This window comes from Sardina pilchardus, chromosome 9, assembly GCF_963854185.1.
Source record: "Sardina pilchardus chromosome 9, fSarPil1.1, whole genome shotgun sequence".
Classification (NCBI taxonomy): domain Eukaryota; kingdom Metazoa; phylum Chordata; class Actinopteri; order Clupeiformes; family Clupeidae; genus Sardina; species Sardina pilchardus.
Genome location: NC_085002.1, coordinates 21,077,097 through 21,097,345, shown reverse-complemented (window position 1 = coordinate 21,097,345; position 20,249 = coordinate 21,077,097). Strand labels below are relative to the sequence as shown.

The window sequence follows — 20,249 nt, the reverse complement described above, 5'->3', positions numbered from 1 at the left end:
ATGGTTTTGTCAAGCATAAACATACATTTTTGTGTTTTTGTTGGTTTAAATGTAGTTTTGCAAGCACTGTGAGTTTTTTTTAAGTGTATGTGTGTTTCATTGTTGTGAGGAGACCTGAATAAATAAAAGGCACATTGCCCTATCCACAGATACTTAATTAAAAAAGCATTAAATATTTATTGATTTCAACTGTATATTTCCATACATTTACAATAAGGGTCAACATTAAAGAGGTCTTGGGTATTGAATGTTTGTGATACAGTGCATGTTTTTCCTAATCACTCTAACATCCCCACCCTCAAACAGAATCAGCAAAACAGAAGTAACGCTGAATAGAAATCAAATCAGATGCATAAACACGCTCACAGGTCTGTTTTTTAAACACAACATTCTTCAGCACAGTTGCTGGGATACAACTCCACTTTGTGACCATGTTAGGACCCTTTGCCACCTTTGAGTGTAATGTACACACGGATCAGAAGAAAACAAAGATCATCCCTTTTTAAAAAGTTAACACAGAATGTCCACAACATAAGCAAAATATCACAACACAATAAAAAGTAGGCTATGTCAGGACAAAACGATGCTTGCACTGATTTGACACATATTTTCTAGCTTTTCGCCTCAAGCGTCTTTCCTCCCATGTTGTTGTCTTGTTAGTATTATACAAAAGTGTTCCAAAAAATAAATACAAATATTTTTGAGACTGTGTTGTTGTCTGTGACCCAAATAATGCTGCTCAAACAGTGCTCTCTCACATTCAATATACGCTTCTTCAGTTCACTCAGGATTCTTTTTGGGGAGTATAACAATGTTCACTTGTTGTCCATTTCTGCTCCCTTTTTCCAAAAAATCTCCAACTTTCCCAAATAAGTCCATTCATTCTGGTCATGTAATTGTATTCATGATGAATAAATAAATAAATATAAATTAATAAATACATAAATATGTTCTTCTTTAATAAATACATTTTGTTTTTGATTTTTTTTTCTTTTTTATGGGGGGGGGGGGGGGGGCAGTTTGCCTTGGCTTGAGAACAGAAAGAAATGTCCCTTGACTCAGACTGTAGAAATGGCACAATATTTGTTTTTCTTTAAGTGGTTAGTGGTTTCAAGTCTCTGCCACCAAAGAAAAGAAAAACACAAATACGAATGGAAAAAAAAAATCCATGATGTTGGCCAAAGAGCAGTAGTGTGTGTCTGTGATTCCCCCGCCCCCTACTGTTATAGGTCAATAAAACCTGGCTTCCTAGCAGTTCCTCGTGTGCTCAGAACCCAGTTCATCGGCCCGTTTTAATCCACAACTGGAGAAAGAGGGGAAAAGTAATTATTTTCTTTTTAAAAAAAAAGTAATTAAACTGTCATATCTGACTGGGTTTCCAAAGTGTCACAAGGGAGTGGGTTCAAGGACAGTTAGGACACCGGACTGTCAATATGAGTGAGATGGCGCGTTGGCAGCAGGAGGTGGAGGAGGAGGAGGAGGAGGAGGAGGAGGAGGAAGAGGCTAGGAGCCCTCTTCCTCAGGCTGTCCTGGGGCATAATAGCCAGCCAGCTGCCTGAAGCGAGGTCCCCAGTCACTGAGGTACGAGAAATCCTGCTCCGAGGTGGTGGACAGCGTGCGGATGGAGCTGAGTGACAGTGCGGGCGAGCTGCTGCCCTCGAAGGCGTACGTCTGGAACGAGTCGTACGGCGGCACCGACAGGTCTGCGTCGGCCTGCTCCACCTTCTTACGGATGTAGCCGCGAAAGAGCGAGAAGTCGGCCGCGGCACCACCGCTACCACCGCCACCACCACCGCCAACACCGACGCCGCTGCCCCCATCGCCGCCGCCGCCGCCGCTGCCTCCGTTGACGCGGCTCTGGATCCACTGCGGCAGGCACGGGAGGTCGGCGCCCGAGTCGGCGCTCTTGGCCTCGGGGAAGTCGTAGAGGCTGCGCAGGGCGCTCATGTCGTAGGCCTGCGTGTCCTGCTCGCCGCCGCCCTCGTCGTTGTACTTGATGACGTTGTCGCGCATGTCCTCCTCGTCCTCGGACATGCGCTGGCCCTTGCGGTGGCGCTTGAGCGTGAGGATCAGCAGCACCAGCACTGTGGAGGAGAGAGAGCGCAAAGATTACAGATTAGATTACAGATTACAGGTGTCAAGGAGATCACACAGCAGGATAACAACAAGCAAAACACAGAATTCTCTTTCTTTTCAGAATAAAAGTTTACAAGGAGTTGCAGGAGTAGGGGACATATTGAAAACCGTGCTTTATTTTCTTTGGATATTTCATGGCATCGCCATGCGGCGGTAATTTTATGCACCGCTGTGCAGTACATTTTGTTTGAGAATTATTTGCAGTGAAATTCTCCAATAAAACAACACTGGTTCCCACTTGAAATGTGCTTTGAGTTTACAGGGGGAAAAACACAAAATAGTAGAATTACGACAAGGTAGGATTTTTTATCTCTTTTTGTACACTGTGCTTTGAAAGATGTCAGGCTCTGATAGGGCCGTCCAAATGCAGCTCATATATAAGCGGATGAGCGAAGATAATGAAACAGTACGTTTTGAATACAGCTATATTGATTTTTAAGTGAAGTCAGTTAGCGTCGATCTAATGACTCTTTAAGCGTTACAGTATGCGCTTGACATTTTTAATAAAAGTCGATAAGCCCATCAGCCTAAAGAAAGCCATACATGGATTACTGGGGATGAAAACCGCGCTAGGCAAATCTAGATATGATTGGGATGAGGGGGTAAGGCATGTATAGATATCTGCAATGACCGAGTAATGAAATTTGCTTTAAATATGAAAACAATGAGATGGACCAGTTAATAGATTAACGGCGCAGAGAAAAACAAAAAGCCTTATTCATCCACACAAATCAATGGGCCTTTAATCTAAAAAGAATTCTGGTAATGAGCGTCTATATTTGTAATTGCGTTTCAGTTAGTCTCCCACACAATTTCACCCTCTCGCCCTCATTGAACTCCTACGTTTGTGCAAACCTTGAAATGAAGTCTCAAACAGCTGAACCGTATACAAGGCAGTGCAAAAAAAAAAAAACACAGTGTTTCCCTTTTGGCCAAAAGTGGTGACCCAAAACCATGGTCAAAAAAAACAATGTCTCATTTGATTCCTAGATGTTCGTCATCCTGGCGGGAGAGAGAAGCTCCAGGTCAATCCGCGGCACTCTCTCGCGTCTGAGCACAAAGGGGCTGCAGGTGAAAGAAGCTCTTTGAAGAAGCCCTTAGCCATTAGACGGAGTGTAAAACAGAGCGCCGCCAAGAAATAATTAAAATCTCCATGAAAAAGGCCTCAGAGCTCCTGATTAGCTTTTTTTTTGTGCGATTTCAAAGTCTTTGGTGTCACTTCAACACTGCAATATGTCAGCCTTTTTGAAGCTGTGGCTTCTAACTGTATAGCAGCATATCTATCAGTCGTGACTTTATTAAACATGCTATGGTAATGCATTAAAGACTGGTGCATGATAAACGCAGGTAAAAACAGTAACAAAGACAATCGCTATTAGGCTTTGTAATACTATTATTATTACACTAATTCAACTACTTCATGGTTTGTTTATGTAAACACACGCATACATGTTAATTAAATGAGTTAATGATAAGCCTTACGAACGTTAAATCATTTTAATGCTTGACCACTGACATCATCGGTACACACATACACCTACACAGACACAGGCAGGGATGAATATGATATAAGGCTCTCTGTGTCTGTCCAACGAGAACATCTCACATATTATATATAGCATAATTAGTGATCCCATAGTCGTGAGATGGTGTGATGTTTTTCACCTTCTATGCCAAAGCTTTCTTTTTCCATTCTTTGCCATAGTTTGTGGGGGGGGGGATGATGGTGACGGTCATATTAATCTATATAAATGACTTGTGTAGGGAGGGGGGTCTGTAATTGTCTGTATTCAGTGCAAATGACTTGACGAATCACACGCAGGAGAATGGTGTGGCGGTGTGGCGGTGTGGCGGGCAGGCAGGCAGGCGGCGCCCGGAGAGCGGCGGACTGAGGAATGAGGTCGGGGATGTTGATCATCTGCGGCTCCCGCACGGGAAACACAGAGAGATGATCTGCCTCGCACACACACCCCACCGAGGCTGGTGCTGCCGTCGCCTGCCGCCCCCGCCACACCGCGCCAACACGCTCGCCCGCTCGCTTGAAGCCACAGGGAGACGTCACCGCCCACCACCCCCCTCGCCCTCCCCGCCCACCCCCCCTTCCCTGTCTTTCTGTCCATCTCATTACTCCTTTGTTTCATATTTGGCACTGTCGGAGGAGCGCATCACCAGGGGTTTTTCGCGGGGACCCGCTTCAATTTCACAGCCCCGCGTCTTGATGGCACCAAGCATTCCAAAGCAATTATGCAACAGATGAATCCACTCCAAATTCTCTGAGACGCCACAGCCACAACAGCGCAGCCCTTCTGATATTGACAAAAAAAAAAAAGGAAAAAAGAAACCGTTTCTCGGCCATTAAATATTCAAGCCCAGAAGCGCGAGTAGCCGCAGGTCTTTGGGAATATCGCCAGTCAGGGATGAGCACTGAGCGAACATGCTAGCTTGACCAGGAAGGTGACGGTACGGAGCAACCTTTGCACCCCCGAGACACGTGTGGGGCTCGCCCCCCCGGGCCAAGGTGTCGGCGTCGGCGCGCGCGACGTGTTACCTGCACGGCAAACATGTGGCATCTCCTCCGCCTACAGATGTTCCAATAAGCGGCCCTGACAAGACGGCTAATTTACCCTTGGGCTGGGCGCGCCGGGGACGGCATCACGGCAGATGGGCCGTAATTGGGACGGATGTGCGCAGATGCCTCGCCGCGTCGGAATGGATTCATCACGTCACCCCTGGAACGAACTGATGGAGGGAGTGTTTGTTTTGCGGGTAATTAGGCAGAAATTTGTTTTCATTTTCCTCATCATGCCATCGCTGATCTCATAGGGGTGATGCAGCCTGTGGAGAGCCAAGTGCCCCCCACCCCCCCCCCCCCCCCCCCCCCACACACACACACACACACACACACACATTCACACACACTACTGCAACCACACACACACACACACACACACATACACACACACACACACAGAGCCCCAGATTCCGTACACTCCCACATTGGGAGTGCGAGACGTTTAGCGGGGATGGTTAGGAGCTCGGCAGTGGCAGACAGACTCTCTGTTAGCTTGCTTAGTCCCCCCTCAGTCAGTTAGTCCCCCCCCCCCCCGTCCCCCCGTCCCCCCTCAGCACCAAGAGTCTGTGCTCTGTGCACAGTACATCCAGCACTGCCCTTTCTCATCCTCTCGTGTCCTCTCCTCTACCAGAAGCTAGACTCCTCACTTCATTCCGTACCACAGGGGCTTGAAGAGCTTCAGGCTGCACACTACCATGCCTACTAATGTCCGATAGTAAAGGTATAACAACTGTGTCTGTATTAAGTTGAAATATTTAATTATTCAGACGGATACTAGCCTCTGCAAGAGTATTAGCATAAAGTTATAGCGAAGACATAAGTTCAATAAAATAACTTTTATCTCACCATGTGGTACCTATGAATACATTCAATATTCAAAGTAACTAAAAGACTGTGGCATACATTTTGAATGTCTGGCCTATGGCGTAGGTTTATAAAACAAACTGCTATACAGTATGTATTGTATATAAACATAGACACATAGAGAACGTCAAAAAGAAGCAAAAGCACATTCTGGGGGGACTACAGTATGTCATTCCCTCTTCCCTTGCGTTGCAACATGAAGTGATGTTGCACACTGGCATCAACAGCTCTGTACACAAGCAAATAAAATATTAATTGTTTTTGCATACTTTCAGAGTTGATGTGCTTGAAAAATGGCATAAGTGCCACTCATTAAAAAGGCAGTAACACAGAGTTCATTACAATGACCAGGTGCTGTTTGACTCATTTAAAGCCGTAGCCAACATGAAACATCACTCCCAAACAGTTAGGGACTGAGAAAAAAACACACAATATGTTCTCTCCAAATTGCCATGGGTGCATGTTTGACGAGAGAGAGAGAGAGAGGGGGAGAGAGAGAGAGAGAGAGAGAGAGAGAGAGAGAGAGAGAAGGAAGGCGCACGCTTTCAGAGACGAACAAACACAAGCCTTTTCCGTTTGGTTAGCCGGCTGAGAGGAATGGTGCTGCTGGTATCTGGTAATGTCTGGAGAGCGGCGGTGGCGTGTCTATTTAAAGGCGCGGGTGCGCGGAGGGGAGAGGAGTGCTGAGGCGGCTATTTCCTCACCGCGGCGGCATCGGTCAATGTGTCCACGGCACTCGGGATAGCAAAGAGGGTTGATGTCATTCATTAAACCCTATATCGTATCTTCTCCCACACAAAAGACATCAAAAAAAAATTCTATTTGTCCTGGTAAAATGTTTAAGGAACACCATAAGTTGAAGGACATCACAGACAATATGTGTATGTGTATAGGGCACTATGAGTATATGAGGGAAATAACAAGTAGCCTTACTGATTTCTCTGAAGAGGTAGATCCTTCAAATAAATCAAGCTCACTCTATGGATAGCCATGTAAGATTGATATAAAAATGGTGGGTAGGTCCATTCCCTTTCATATGTCATAGTGGGAGGCAGAGTCCAAGCACATCGCCAAAGTACAGCACATTAGTTCCATCAAGACGACTAATAATTGGACATGTAAGGTGTCGTGACTCGGTCAGCCTTACACCAATCACCCTGCAGTGTTCTGCCCTGGAGTTCACACAGAGGAGCGCCAGTCATGCATGACTCGCAACCTGCTGAGCTTCTGCAGACAAACAAGCTCCCGTGCTCATCCCCCAGGCTTCCCGCTCACCGCTTACAGGTGGACGAACACCTGTAAGGCATCAGAGGCCTGCCGTGCAGACGTACCAGCTTCCGTGTCCGCCTCCACCCGCGACAGAGAATAGACTTGTACAAAGAACACGGACGAGTGGGCAAGTTAGTGGGATTCAACATGAAGCCTGAGGACCACGCAACAAGCATTTTGCATGTATTGTCTGTGCAATGTAAAAATTGAGGGAATGTCTCAAGCAAAACGTAGCACAATTTTTTAAAGAGGCACTAATTTGCATAATTTCTGATCTCCCTAGCTGATTGAAGTCAACAAATTAGTGACAACTTATAACACAAAAAAACTGTATCTAGCTCACATCATAATCACTTAAACAACCCTCAAATCAACACAAGTGATCAATTGGAAATAATAATATTGACACCTGCACAATATCGCACCAAACAATATGACAAGATTGTCTCAATATCAACTTTTATAAACTGACATTATGCTAATCACTATTGTATTATGTAGTGCATTCCGGATACCTGTGTTCTTTCAATTTCAATGGACAAAAATAAAGTCATCTACTGTATACTTGCTAAAACACTTGGCTAATGGAATGCAAAAACTGTCTGATAAGGTATAGTGTCCTCTCTGTGTAGTTAGTATACTGCCTGGTTTTGTGTATACAAACTTAAAATCTGAACGGAGAGGAGATGGTCAAACAAAGGTTGATCAGGACCAAACTCTGGTATCTCTTAAGTTCTCCTTTTTCACTTTAACTCCACAACATAAAATGATGAGCCAGGTGCCTAAGCTGCTTATTTCATTAGCTGTTGAGGTCCACGAGCCACAAATTCCATCAATCCACCAATGGTTATAGATTTTTCATTACATAACCAAATTTCAGAAATCAAAATGGCATGTGCATATTTGTAGGTACACATCTTTAGACAAAAAGCTCAGGTCACCTTTTACTTAGATATCAGCAAAGGATTATCAGTTGACACTGTTAACAAACATATATGGTTAGGGCTAAAGTTATGGGTTAAGTTTGGTTATGGTGTTCAGTATTTGCTCAACAGCAATTTTACATACTGAACTTGAGTCTTAACAGATGATCTACAAAGTCTCTGTAGGCGAACAATCAAAGTGAAGTGCTACCAGCCGTCTTTTGAGCGGTAATCCATGGTTCTTTTTTTACTGATCTACTCTAGCAGCTAATCGGCAGATGCTCCCTGGTTCTGGATAACCACCTAAAGTCTGCACCTCTGGTGGCAACAAGCACACTGTGGTTGCAGCTCAGCACACTCTATGCCCCATCGCAACAGAGACACAACAGAGCCTACATCACACAGGAAAATACCCTGGAATACCATCAATATTATGTCAAATATATATCCGTTCTCTCATTACTTGGATGCACAGACATTACCCACCACCACCGATACTAGACGTAATGGACTATGATTTCTGCACAGTGCTAGGGTGAGGATATGGAGGGCAGGGGAGTGAGCAGAGCCACATGATTGTAATCAGGAAGTGAGACCGATGTTGGAAGCAAAGGCTTAAACACACTTTACACAGTATATCAGTTACAAGTCACAGACAGATGTCAGGTCACAGACATATACTGTAACTGACATACTGCATAAAGGCCACAAATAGCCAGTGGTTTAAGAAGATGATGTATTATTCTGTGGCATGGTCAAAAATGCATTATTATTCATGTACAGTATGACTGTAAAAATACCATGTTGATTTAAAAAATAAAATATCCCTGTTATATTCCTTTCCTCGTGATAGCACTGTTCAAAGTTCAAAAGAGCAAGTCCCATTATTAGCAGTTTGTCAGCCGCTAGCTGTGACACCTGCGTTGTTTTGTGTGGTAAGAGCCGTGATGACAAAAATGACTTATCAGCCAAACAAGAAGGTAATCCAACCAGACAGCAATGCCAAAGGGCACTCACGCTGACAAGTGGCAAACTGAGATGGCACACACAGTACAGGCAAGGCACCAACAACGTGACCCTTCACTTGGGAAACACAGGTGTCTTCCCCTCAAGCACAGGTACTGTAAATTATACTGACACCATCTAGGCCCCGCACGGCATTCAGAAACCCCTAATCCCTTATTACTGTATGCCCCTGCAATTCTCCCATAAGGAATGAGCATTTAATTAGTGTGGCTGGCCTGGATTTAAGATGATCAACTAAGTAAATAATTGCTTGTGGAGTGAGCTATTTTCATTAGATAAGCCTGCTCTATAGGTTATTGCTCTTGTGTACTTATTGTCCTCTGGTGGTTACGCGTCTTCATCAATTCAAAACAAATTGTTTACCTAGAGCAATGAAAGGTAGGATCAACCAGCACATAATGAAAATAATCCACAAGCAGGGCAGGGCACAGGTTTGACTGCATGATTACAACCAAACCCAATATGGAAAACAGGAAATCAAGATGGTGAATGAGCTTTATCGTACAGCCCATACTGTAACAACACAGTTGCCTCGGGGGAGTCAAACACACCGAGCAATAATGAGCAGAGCAAAATAAAAATTTGTACTGACATAGATTAATAATTAGATCAAAGGTTAGATTTTGGATTGTGTAAGCACAGAATATCAATGTCCTGTTTCACTGTGTATTACAATGTAACTAATGATGCAGGAACAGTGTATTGAGATCAATGCTATGGAGTGCATATAGTATACTGTAGATGCAGTTCTTTGCATACTGGACAAGACTCTGCAACATGAGGTGGGATATAGGTATGCTAACAATGAACTGAAGCCAAGTATGTTGTGAGGTTTCGTCACTAGCACGGGGCTTAAGGGACTGAAGTTTACACTCTCCAGTCCTTTGCTTTCAATCAAACTTATCCCACAATACCCACCAAAAGTCCCAAACCAGCTTGCCGCAACGCCAAAAGGACCTGTACTCTGATGCAATGCTCTTGATTCTGCAAAATATCAAGCATGACAGGGAGCCATAGCAGCAGGAGCACTAAAGACCATGGGTGCTAGCTCTGACACAAACATGACTCAAAGGCCCAGGGTATAGGCTATGCTGCTGCACACACAGCTATCTTCTTGTCAGGGCAAAATAAAACAATGCCCTGTTGTATAAGAGTAGGATTTAATAGGATTTGGGTTTTTAGAGTTGTTTTTTTTTTATATTTGAAAATGTGCTTTATTCAATTTATAAGCTAACTGGTTGACTGATCAAGTTAGCTAGCAATCTGACCACATATCTATCAGAGCAGCAATAAGCTCATTATATCTGTTCAACTTATTGAGTTACATGAGTTACAGGTCAAAGTTCTCACAACTCGGGTTAGTCAAGTTATATCTGACAAGCCAGTGGAAGCCTATGATTCTTGGTGACCCATAAATTAATTTAGTAATCCCGTTAGGCCACTGCATCAGTGTAACACAAGGCTTTGTTAGGCAAATGTATCTCACGCTATGGGTAACCTGTGAACTGTTAGTTCAGGTATTTATGATGGAATGACAAATGTTGCACGTCAAATTCACTGTCAATCCTAGTTGGGCAGGCAGCTCACTGCTCTGGGTTGTGTGATTCACCTCACTGTGTGTTCACTGTGTGCTGTGTGTTCACTAATTGGGTTAAATGCAGAGAACTGAATTTCCCTCACAGGATCAAAAACGTATATATTCTATTCACATGCATTCTTTTTAAGCATATTTTTTTGAAAACACAACTAATCTCTGGCTGAGGCCCACAAAAAGAAACCCTCCTGAGTCATTTGAACGCAACATACAGTAAGGCTGCATTTACAGTACAATCCCCATTTTCAATTTGTTGCCATCCACAACAGTTACAAGGGGTGAAACCCCCCCGCGACTTACCGATGAGGATGAGCATGCAGACCAGTAGGGCGATGAGCGCTCCGGGGCTGAGAGCTGCCGAGATGACGTAGGCCGTGGCATTGCAGGACTGGATGGCTCCGTCCGGATCGCAGCCACACACGTGGATAGTCACGGTGCCCGTGCTGCTCAAGGCTGGAGGTCCACTGTCCACCACCAGGATGGGCAACAGGTAGATGTTCTGTTCCTGCCTGTTGAACCCAGACCGCTGGGTCCTAATGCCGGCTGTATTATCTGGAGAGTACAATGGAAATGTACAAGGTTAAGAGATGTATTAACTCCTGCATAATGGTACAGTGCACAACGGTGCTAATTAGTAAGTTCAGGTCAAGAGAATGACATAGTCTGTAAACTCACCAGGCAACAGTATTAAATCTCAATTGCATTAGGACCTCAATTCTGTATTATTGCATAATAGTGTTATTGTGTCTGAATATGGTAGGTAAATAACGAAGACATATCAGGTTCTTATAAGACATTTATATGAGATTCAGGGCATTTACGTGAGACTCAGGCAGCTATGAGGAAACACGCTGGAGGAAAATCCACATGTGTGTAGTGCAACGGAAATAGAACACAATCTAAGTTTAACAGTGAACTGAAGAAAATATTTCAGCAATTCTCACTCCACATTTCAATTTTTTTCACCTGACTTCAGTGTGGTTTTTTTTTCGCCCTTAATAATACAGCAGTTTATAATGAATAGAGTTTATGAGTCATACCTTATTCTCCTGTCATAAATAGCAATGACACTTTATAAAATATCTTTCTGACTGTTTAATAATGTATAGTTAGCGTTTCAGCGCTCCCTGGAGCTCTCTACTGAGACTTAATCCTTGTGCTCCCCAGAGCAGTAATTTAATTATATCCCAGGAGAGCTGCTCCATCAGTGACAAACTATTGTTTGTCTGTACTTCTAACAATGACTGAAAAGTTTTGTGCCATGAAAAAGCGTGATGTTTGTCCTCATGTGTCAAAGCTCAATAAGACAGAATGCAATGTGAAGCCGTGATGGTGAAAGGAAAAAGTGACAGATTGAATCTGACAGGCTGACAAATGTGTCCATGAAAACACAAGTAGAGAGGACAAAAAAAGAGGTGGGATGATAAAAATGCCTCTGTGTATTTCTTTATGTGTGTGTGCGTGTGTGCGTGTGTGTGTGTGTGTGTGTGTGTGTGTGTGTGTGTGTGTGCCCCAGTGCAAGAACATGTTTGTGTGTGTGTGTGTGTGTGTGTGTGTGTGTGTGTGTGTGTGTGTGTGTGTGTGCGTGTGTGTGTATGTCCAAGTGCAAGAATATGTTTGTGTGTGGCTTTGTGTGTGTGGCTTTGTGTGTGTGTGTGTGTGTGTGTGTGTGTGTGTGTGTGTGTGTGTGTGTGCGTGTGTGTGTGTGCCCCAATGCAAGAATGTGTGTGTGTGTGTGTGTGTGTGTGTATGTGTGCGTTGGGGCCTGGGGGTGTTGGAGGCTGTGTGTGGCTTGTGAGACACTGCATGAAGGCCTTGCACGTGTTGTTCTTGTTTTCAAAAGTCTCCTTCACATATGACCCATGTCATTCATGACATTGCTTATGTGTTTGCTGAAATGTCATCCTGCTACAGTATGTAATTTCATGCCTAATTTTAGCTTGTGCTATGGTTGTGTGTGTGTGTGTGTGTGTGTGTGTGTATGCAAGTGTGTGTGTGTGTGTGTGTGTGTGTGTGTGTGTGTGTGTGTGTGTGTTTATATATGCATGTGTGTATATGCATATGTGTGTATGTGTGTGTCCACTCATGCGTACTTCCACCAGTCTACGGTGTGTGTATCTGTGTGTATATGCGCTGTGTGTGTGTGTGTGTGTGTGTCTGCATGCGTGCGTGCGTGCGTGCGTGTGTGTGTGTGTGCAGAGTGACTGACTGCTGGCTGATGAGGGGTCCATGAGCCACTCTCGGAGGCCTTCGCCGGGGCACGGGAGTGCCGACACAGCACACCACGCGCTGACATTTCCCTGGCTCCCTCCCCTGACATTTTCATTGTGTCAGATCAATCTTGATTTACCCGCGCGTCACATCCAGTTATGTACACATCTCTAAAGAGCCGTTTGCTAACAAATAAATCCTGTTTGGGTTGATGGGCTATAGCGCTAGCTGAAACAATGCTTACACAAATAACTAAACAGAAAAAAAAACAGAAACGCGTGGAAAATAGCACAGACTCTATAGAATACATAGCTTCAGTTGGTTTCCAGGCATTTACGTTCAGACATGTTTCCAGAGAGTGATTGTCTCTAGGCATGTGGTGAATATTGCAGCCTTAATTCAAGCAGCACTTGTCCATTCAGTGATGACTCACTGATATTTCTCACCTTGAGGATATGCATCAAGCAAGCTATGACTCACATAAGAACAATTACCAAAGCATTATCACTACAACTGTCAAAAAAAGAGTGTTAATAATTCAGCGCATAAAGAACGCTCATAAAACATTAAAACATTTTGCCCTTTGATGTGTGCGGTGAGGTAGTGTGCAAATCTTACCTTTGACATCCCAGAGGGTGAAATGGCGGTTGCTGGATGCCTCGGGTGCCAGAGTGAAGTAGAACCGATGACCGGATTGGGGTTCGTCTTTATCCACCACGCTGATGGTGTGAATAAGCTACAGGAAGCAACAACAGACAAGAAAAGAAAAGAAAAGAATTGTGAGAAGTGACAAAAAAAGGGAGGGATTACAGTACAAAGTCATTCTCGCACAACATCCTCATAACATAATCATCTTTTTCTTCTATAACTGCGAGAGCTTCAGATCACCCACCCCCCCCCCTCAACCCCCCCGTTGCTCTTCCTGATGAATTGAAATTCCTGGCTATAAATCAGTGTGGCGGCAGTCTCACACACGTGGGGAAAGCGAGAGGGCGAGTGGGGCCCAGCGTTTTACCAGTGCCTCAGCGCCACGCTTATTAAATTAGCTGATCATGTAAAACAACAGATGGGTGTACTTATATAAAAAAAGGGAGGGAACGGGGTTTGGAAGAGGGAAAACCACTTCAGGCAATCATCTTCAGAAATCCAACTTTCGCTTATTGCTCTTTTCTCATTATATGCTTGTCAATAGGCTCACAGAGAATTTATTTCACTCGTCGGGGAGTCGGAGCAAAATCCAAATTGGAAAATTAGGCAGCCAGAGACATTTCCTCACTTTCTTTTTTACCCCTAATTTCCAGCTGGGTGGAGGAGAGTCAAAAGGACACACACAGGCACGCATTACATGTACACACACACACACACACACACACAGACACAGTCACACACACACACACACACACACACACAGACCCATGACACACAAATACACACTCTTTCAAATGAGGGGGTGGGGAGAAAGAGCATAGAGAGGAAATGCTGAAAGGCATAATGCATAAATACTCATATGCACTCTACACTCACTTTCAAAGATGGCACCCAAAAGGCCTCCATATTCTCAGCCAGTGTTTGTGTTCAAAGGGGCTCCGTATAACAAACAGCCATGGTCCACACACACAGGCACATTTCACAATGATTAAAGCGAGCCATTTTTGAGAGTGGCAAACAGTGGGTTTTAAGTCAGTATCCTTGAGGACGTGATTTCCTTGACTGGGCACACACTGAGACGCATCTGTGAATAAGTCCCTTGGGAATGAATCAGCCCGTTACAAGGGACTGTAATATATTTTGTCTTCGCTTTTCCCCAAACCTCAGCTCGTTTGCTTGAAACAAAACGAAAGGCTCTCTCTTTTCTGACCACTATTACTCTCCGACTCAACTCCTCTGTGTTGGTCTCGCTCTACTTCCATTATTTCCCAACACTTTTTTTTTTTTAGGATTTTTTAAGGACCAGTTCAAACTGAATTGAACATAACATCTAATTAGAGCTGCTTTTTTTTTTTGTTTTGTTTTTTTGTTTTACTCTGACATTTTGATGCTATGATGAAGTCTTCTGAAATAACTTTGGCTGTAGCCTGTTATGTTATTCTTTTTCAACCAGTAGCAACAATGCACTTGAAGAGAGCAGACCTTAAGTGAAACTGAATGTTTTTGATCTATGGAGTGTCTTAGAGACAGTTTCTTACATTTCATCAGGTGATGCTCATCCTCACCACATCCATCTTCAACAATGTATATTCTTCACAGATTTTTTTGTCTTAATAATTAATACAATTGGGGGTGGATGTTGTGGTCTATACCATGCTCGGGGTCAAAGTGCTAACTTTATGCAGCTGTAGCGTAGGTAGAATGAATCGAGTTTTAATTGAGTTTTACAGGGTTTTCCCTTCGCACTGTCAATGGATTTCCTCATTAGCCAATCTCTCTTTTGTCAGTCAGGAAGCACAGATGCCAGACACATCGATGAGGGGGAAGCTACTGTAGGGACAGACATAGGTCAGAAACAGACACAGTCCTCATTTTGACTTTATCACTGGGTGTAAAATATTTCTGATTTTCTGCTTAAACATGGTGAGTTAAATGCCATTTTCAGTAATTGCTGTGTAAGCGACAGGTTGCCAAAAAATCTTTGCAAGCTAGCTGTTACAGTAAGTCGCTTTGAACAAATGTGTCTTGCAAAATACCATAACAGTAAGCTACTGTAACTGTCAAGCTGAAATACAAATTCAATTGTGAAGATAACAGCTTGTGAGGTTTGAGCATTATGAGCAACGCAAACTGCGTCATTGAGTGCTAAAAGAGGGCATTCAACTCAGATAGCCATTCTATTCTGCTCCATCAGAGGCTACAGTTAAGACATGGACAACCCATGGGCAACCTTGCCCAGTCCTTTACATTGTCCATCCAATTCGTCCTCTGCCACCCAGGTCAAGTATGATTATTTGTGTTCAAATGCAGGCTTTTGTGTTGTGTGTTGTGTGGTTTTATTTGTTGAATACCATGACACACACACACACACACACACACACACACACACACACACACACACACACACACACACACACACACACACACACACACACACACACACACACACACACACACACGCACACACATACACACGCACGCACGCACACACTACCCCCTGAGTGACAAAGAGGCCATTTCTTTTCAATCCCACTGATCCATTCTGTCCTTCCATTCCATTACCTTATTTCAATCTCAGAAACATGCAACAAACAAGCCATAATCAATGGAAATTGGATCTATCGCAGTTTTTCCCCCCCTCCAAGTCACGAAAAGACATAAGGGATCTTGTTGCTTTGGTTGTGCAAGTAAGCAATGTGTTGACCGTGTCTGATCCAGAGTGTCATGAATGTTAATAAACTCCAATTGCTTGTGTCTACAGATGGACCGCTGTCCTACAATTATTCCTTTCTGCAAAACAGTCTAAGCCAATTTAAAGATCAATTCTCAGGTGGCGGCCTGTCAGGTAGAAATTGCGTGGGGACCACGAACAAACCCTCGGTGTTGTCTTTCCTGTACAACGGCAAATATGTTTAAAAGTTCAGCGTAAGATTCAGACTTTTTTTTCTCGGTATTTCATCCTGGCACAGAGCGCAAACAAGCAGACGGGGGCATACTGATGCCAGACACCTGCTGTGTGTATTCCCTATCTAACCCCCCGCATCAACGCGTTCATTTAATCCAGCCGGTAAACAACAAGACAAGTACTCTCGGCAACAAAGTCGGCATTGTTTTCCCGTTGTGACACTTTGAACTGACTATCTCCTGTTTGGTCTGTGAAAATAATGAAGAACGAACAAAAAAAAACAATAGCAAAGCCCAGGAACAAACCGCAATATTTCATTATTTAAAACAAATGAATGCTCATTGTTGGAAAGATAAAGAAATAAATAACAAAAACAGTGTCAAGGACAACAAACAGCGGTGATTTGAAATCTTCTGCATTGTCTGCAGTCCCTGTGGCTTCCTGTCTATGCAGAAGAGAGTGGGAGAGAAAGAATGAGAGAATGGGTGTGTATATATATGTGTGTGTGTGTGTGTGTGTGTGTGTGTGTACAGTGTGTGTGTGTGTGTGTGTGTGTGTGTGTGTGTGTGTGTGTGTGTGTGTGTTTATGTGTGTGAGGGGGAGTTTATTGACTAACAAATGCAACTCCCCCAAGCACAATCGCCTAATTAGATTTCTATCCAGTGGTCCCTCCTCTGACCTGTGAGCTTGAGAGACCCTGGAAAGGAGGAGAGGAAGAGGATCCCATGTCCTGCAGGGCCAAGACTGACTAAAGGGCCTGATGGTGTGTCTGTGTATACATTTGTGGGAGTAAGTAAGACGGCCTGGAGAGAAGAAGAAGGATTATTTTCTGGGGCGAGAAAAACAAAGCAGTAGTTTTACTACCCCATGTCGATGAAATGAGTCACATATTAAATTGTAAAACAATCGATCTGTTTAAAAAGTATTGGATTCATAAAATGAATGGATTTATGTAAAATGTGCGTTAATAGCTTGGTTAAAAAAATATGTTGATGGATTTTGCTTGTCTATTAATGCATATACATGTGTCCAAGTAGAATTCCATTTCTAATTTAGAAATGAGGGGTTTCATAGATAAATAATGTGAAAACATACATAAAATACATGATTCCAAACCTGAAGAGAAACAAGTGTACTTATGTCTTTGTGTGTATTCATCTATGCACGTGTCTCTGTGTGTGTGTGTGCGCGCGCATGTGTGTGTGCATGTGTACTGCAGGTGTAGGTGTGTATATGCATGTGTGTTGGAATGCATGTAAGTGTATGTGTGTGTGTTTGTTTGTGTGTGTGTGTGTGTGTGTGTGTGTGTGTGTGTGTGTGTGTGTGTGTGTGTGTATGTGGGTGTGTGTGCGCGCATGTGTGTGTGTCTCTGTGTGCAAGTGCATGTGTGTGTCATGATGAGTGTAGAGTATATTTGCAAGTGCAGAGTGAGGCTTTCGAGAGGCTTAACATTAGTCATGTGGCCGTGTGTGTCCCAGGGGAGGGACGAGACCCTTGCGATCTGTCACAGGGGCCCAGGCAGCCCTGTTTGATATCTTGTGTGGAGTTGACAGGCCCATCGTCCCCAGGCCATTCTTAGTATTTGCCTCTCCACCCGGCCTTTTCCTGCACACATGGCACTATATGATACCTGTCCCTTTGCATCTAATCAGCCAAATATCCAAAATACCACGGGGACAGGGACAGAAGCGGCGCACCGTCAAAGTTGCTTCATATGTCAATCAGAGGAGGGCAGTCAAGGAGAATGGGGCTAGGATGGAGAGAGAGAGAGAGAGAGAGAGAGAGAGAGAGAGAGAGAGAGAAGGGGGGAGGAACAGAGAGAGAGATAGACAGAAGGAGAGAAAGAAGGGGGCAGGGAGACATGGAGAGAGAGAGAGATAGGAGGAGATAGAGAGAGAGAGAGACAGAGAGAGAGAGAAAGAAAGATAGGAAGAGAGATAGAGAGAGAGAGACAGAGAGACAGAGAGAGAGAGAGTGAAAGGACGGTCCGTGCCACAGACCTCATGCTAGTGCCAGTGCTGTGAGCTCTGATTTGCACTGAGCGAGAGCAACGCTCCATTCCACAGGTCAGAAATCAGACATGATAAAGGACACCGCCGCTCTTTTATTTTGTCTTTATCGCGCCAGCGGCCCCTGGCAGCCGCCTGTGAAGAGGAACCGCCCGGATCACTCGAGGGTGACTAATAACATCATTAACTCCCCCCACCGCCACCCGCCCACACCACCCTCCCCCCTCATCCCCATCTCCCCCAAAACTCCTTGATTGAAAGAACACCCCCTGCTTGTGCGGCGCTTGGCTGCCGATCATCATAAGATCACAACAGGACAGAGCCGTCGGTTTCTCCCGTCTCATGCCTTCACCTGAAGGAAGGGCGCCGGAGCTCCGGCGAACCTGAATGCAAAATATGATCCTTTTTTTGCTTCCTTTTTCCCTTTTTTTATTATTATTATTTGCCACGTCTGCACGACAGTCACATCAGCGCGCGAGGAAGTGTGTCCCAGATCCAAAGCTGCTTATCCGGTGTCGCCTAAGTCCTTTATTTGTGTCTCCAGCCATTTTTCTCCCCAGATTTGTTCCTCCCTTAAACACAAACAAATACGCTGTGTTGTCATCCTTCAAATGGGATCAAACCCCATGCATTTAAAGGCTTTAGCTAATCTGATTTCACTGTCCTGTCATCAGACCTTGAGCTGTGAGGCAAAACACACGGTGAGGATGAGCGCTATAACATGGAGCGTTGAGCTGAATGACTTAGAGCCTTCTAATTGGGCTTACGGTGGATATTGTTTTGTGTACGGTTTTCTTAAATCGACTCAAACACCTCACTGATTTAGAAATGCACGGTCGGCCTATGTCTTGTGTAACTTCACAGAGGAGCCACACATGAAAATCACCACACGTGAAAATACTTGTGCGTGCCGTTAAGTGTGTCCATGGCAGGTGAAGTGACTGTGTCACAGTATGCGCGCCATGCCAAAATGGAAAGCAGGAAAATCAGCAAAACAGCCACCAAACATGTTTCTCTCTCTTTTGGAGTTGTTAGCCTTCAAAACACCTTTCAAAGCAGTATATTGGCACTCTGAAGAACATGGAGTTCACTGACCACAATATTTCCATAAATCAAATCATACTTCAAGCCAGCATTCATTTTTAAGAGTTAACTTACATACACAAAAGTTTTCATCACCTACTCTTTTGGCTCTTGCACTAGCGACATATTAGCCAACAGGAGATGGCCAGTACATGCAGCTTGTTCTCCAGGTGTAGGAAAAATTGAGGTAATTACATAGTTTTTTTTTTCTTCTTCTTCTCAGGAGTGTGTTTTCTACCCACATTATCACGTTGATTAATTATGTACCTGAGAATAGAAAAATGTCTGTTCACTGCCTTTCAACTACCCCCCGCCCCCCGCCCCTCACCCCCACCCCTTCTCTCTGTGCTTCCCCTCTAGACAATTTACTGTATTATAGTAGGCTTCAGGGACCGGCTGGCTAACACCCCCACAATTCATGGGCCCAAGCCACTGGTCATCATGAAGCCATTACCCATAGCCGGTGTAATAGGTGGAAGGCAAAGGAGAACAAAATACTGCCCGGTGCTAATGAAGGCTATGTATTAAATTAACCTATCAGTATATTGCAGGTTGCTGTGCCCTTTAGGCAACAAAGGAAGGCCTTTTTTCATTCTTCACTTTAAATACGCTAATGGACGTTGTGTGTGTGTGTGGGGTGTGTGTGTGTGTGTGTGTGTGTGTTTTTCCACCTAGCTGATTTTCAGCTTGAAAGAGGAAAGGGGGGAATGAAATTACTGACTTGGTGGATTCTCACTTAGAAAAATCAATATCAAGGAAGCTTTGTGGTGGCTTTAAGGGGCATCACAACCTTGTGATATATAAAGGGGGGTGGTGGGGGGGGCTGCTAATATGTACAATCTGTTTGGTGGTTGTACAATCGCAGAGAGAAACATAATGTTGAGTCTTTCTTGTAAGGCTTTTTTTAAACACTATATCTCCAAGGTCACAGGAGTGAAACATTCAAACTTAGATGAACAAATGACAAAGCAGTCAGTCCTTGGTCCATCAAATGTGTGCTCAGACTTCT

At 44.1% G+C, this 20,249-nt stretch overlaps 1 protein-coding gene across 1 annotated transcript in view; it reads right to left on the bottom strand.

Moving 5' to 3' along the window:
• Window positions 1–1,097: 1,097 nt before the first annotated feature.
• The window catches only part of LOC134092242 (cadherin-22), a 59,099-nt gene continuing 39,947 nt past the window's right edge, over window positions 1,098–20,249 (bottom strand). The window contains exons 9-11 of the mRNA XM_062545041.1: window positions 13,214–13,331; window positions 10,685–10,936; window positions 1,098–2,084 (exon numbers count right to left, since the gene is read on the bottom strand). Of these exons, the coding sequence (XP_062401025.1) occupies window positions 1,504–2,084; window positions 10,685–10,936; window positions 13,214–13,331 (951 nt within the window). The 3' untranslated portion in view covers window positions 1,098–1,503. The remainder of the gene's footprint in view (window positions 2,085–10,684; window positions 10,937–13,213; window positions 13,332–20,249) is intronic.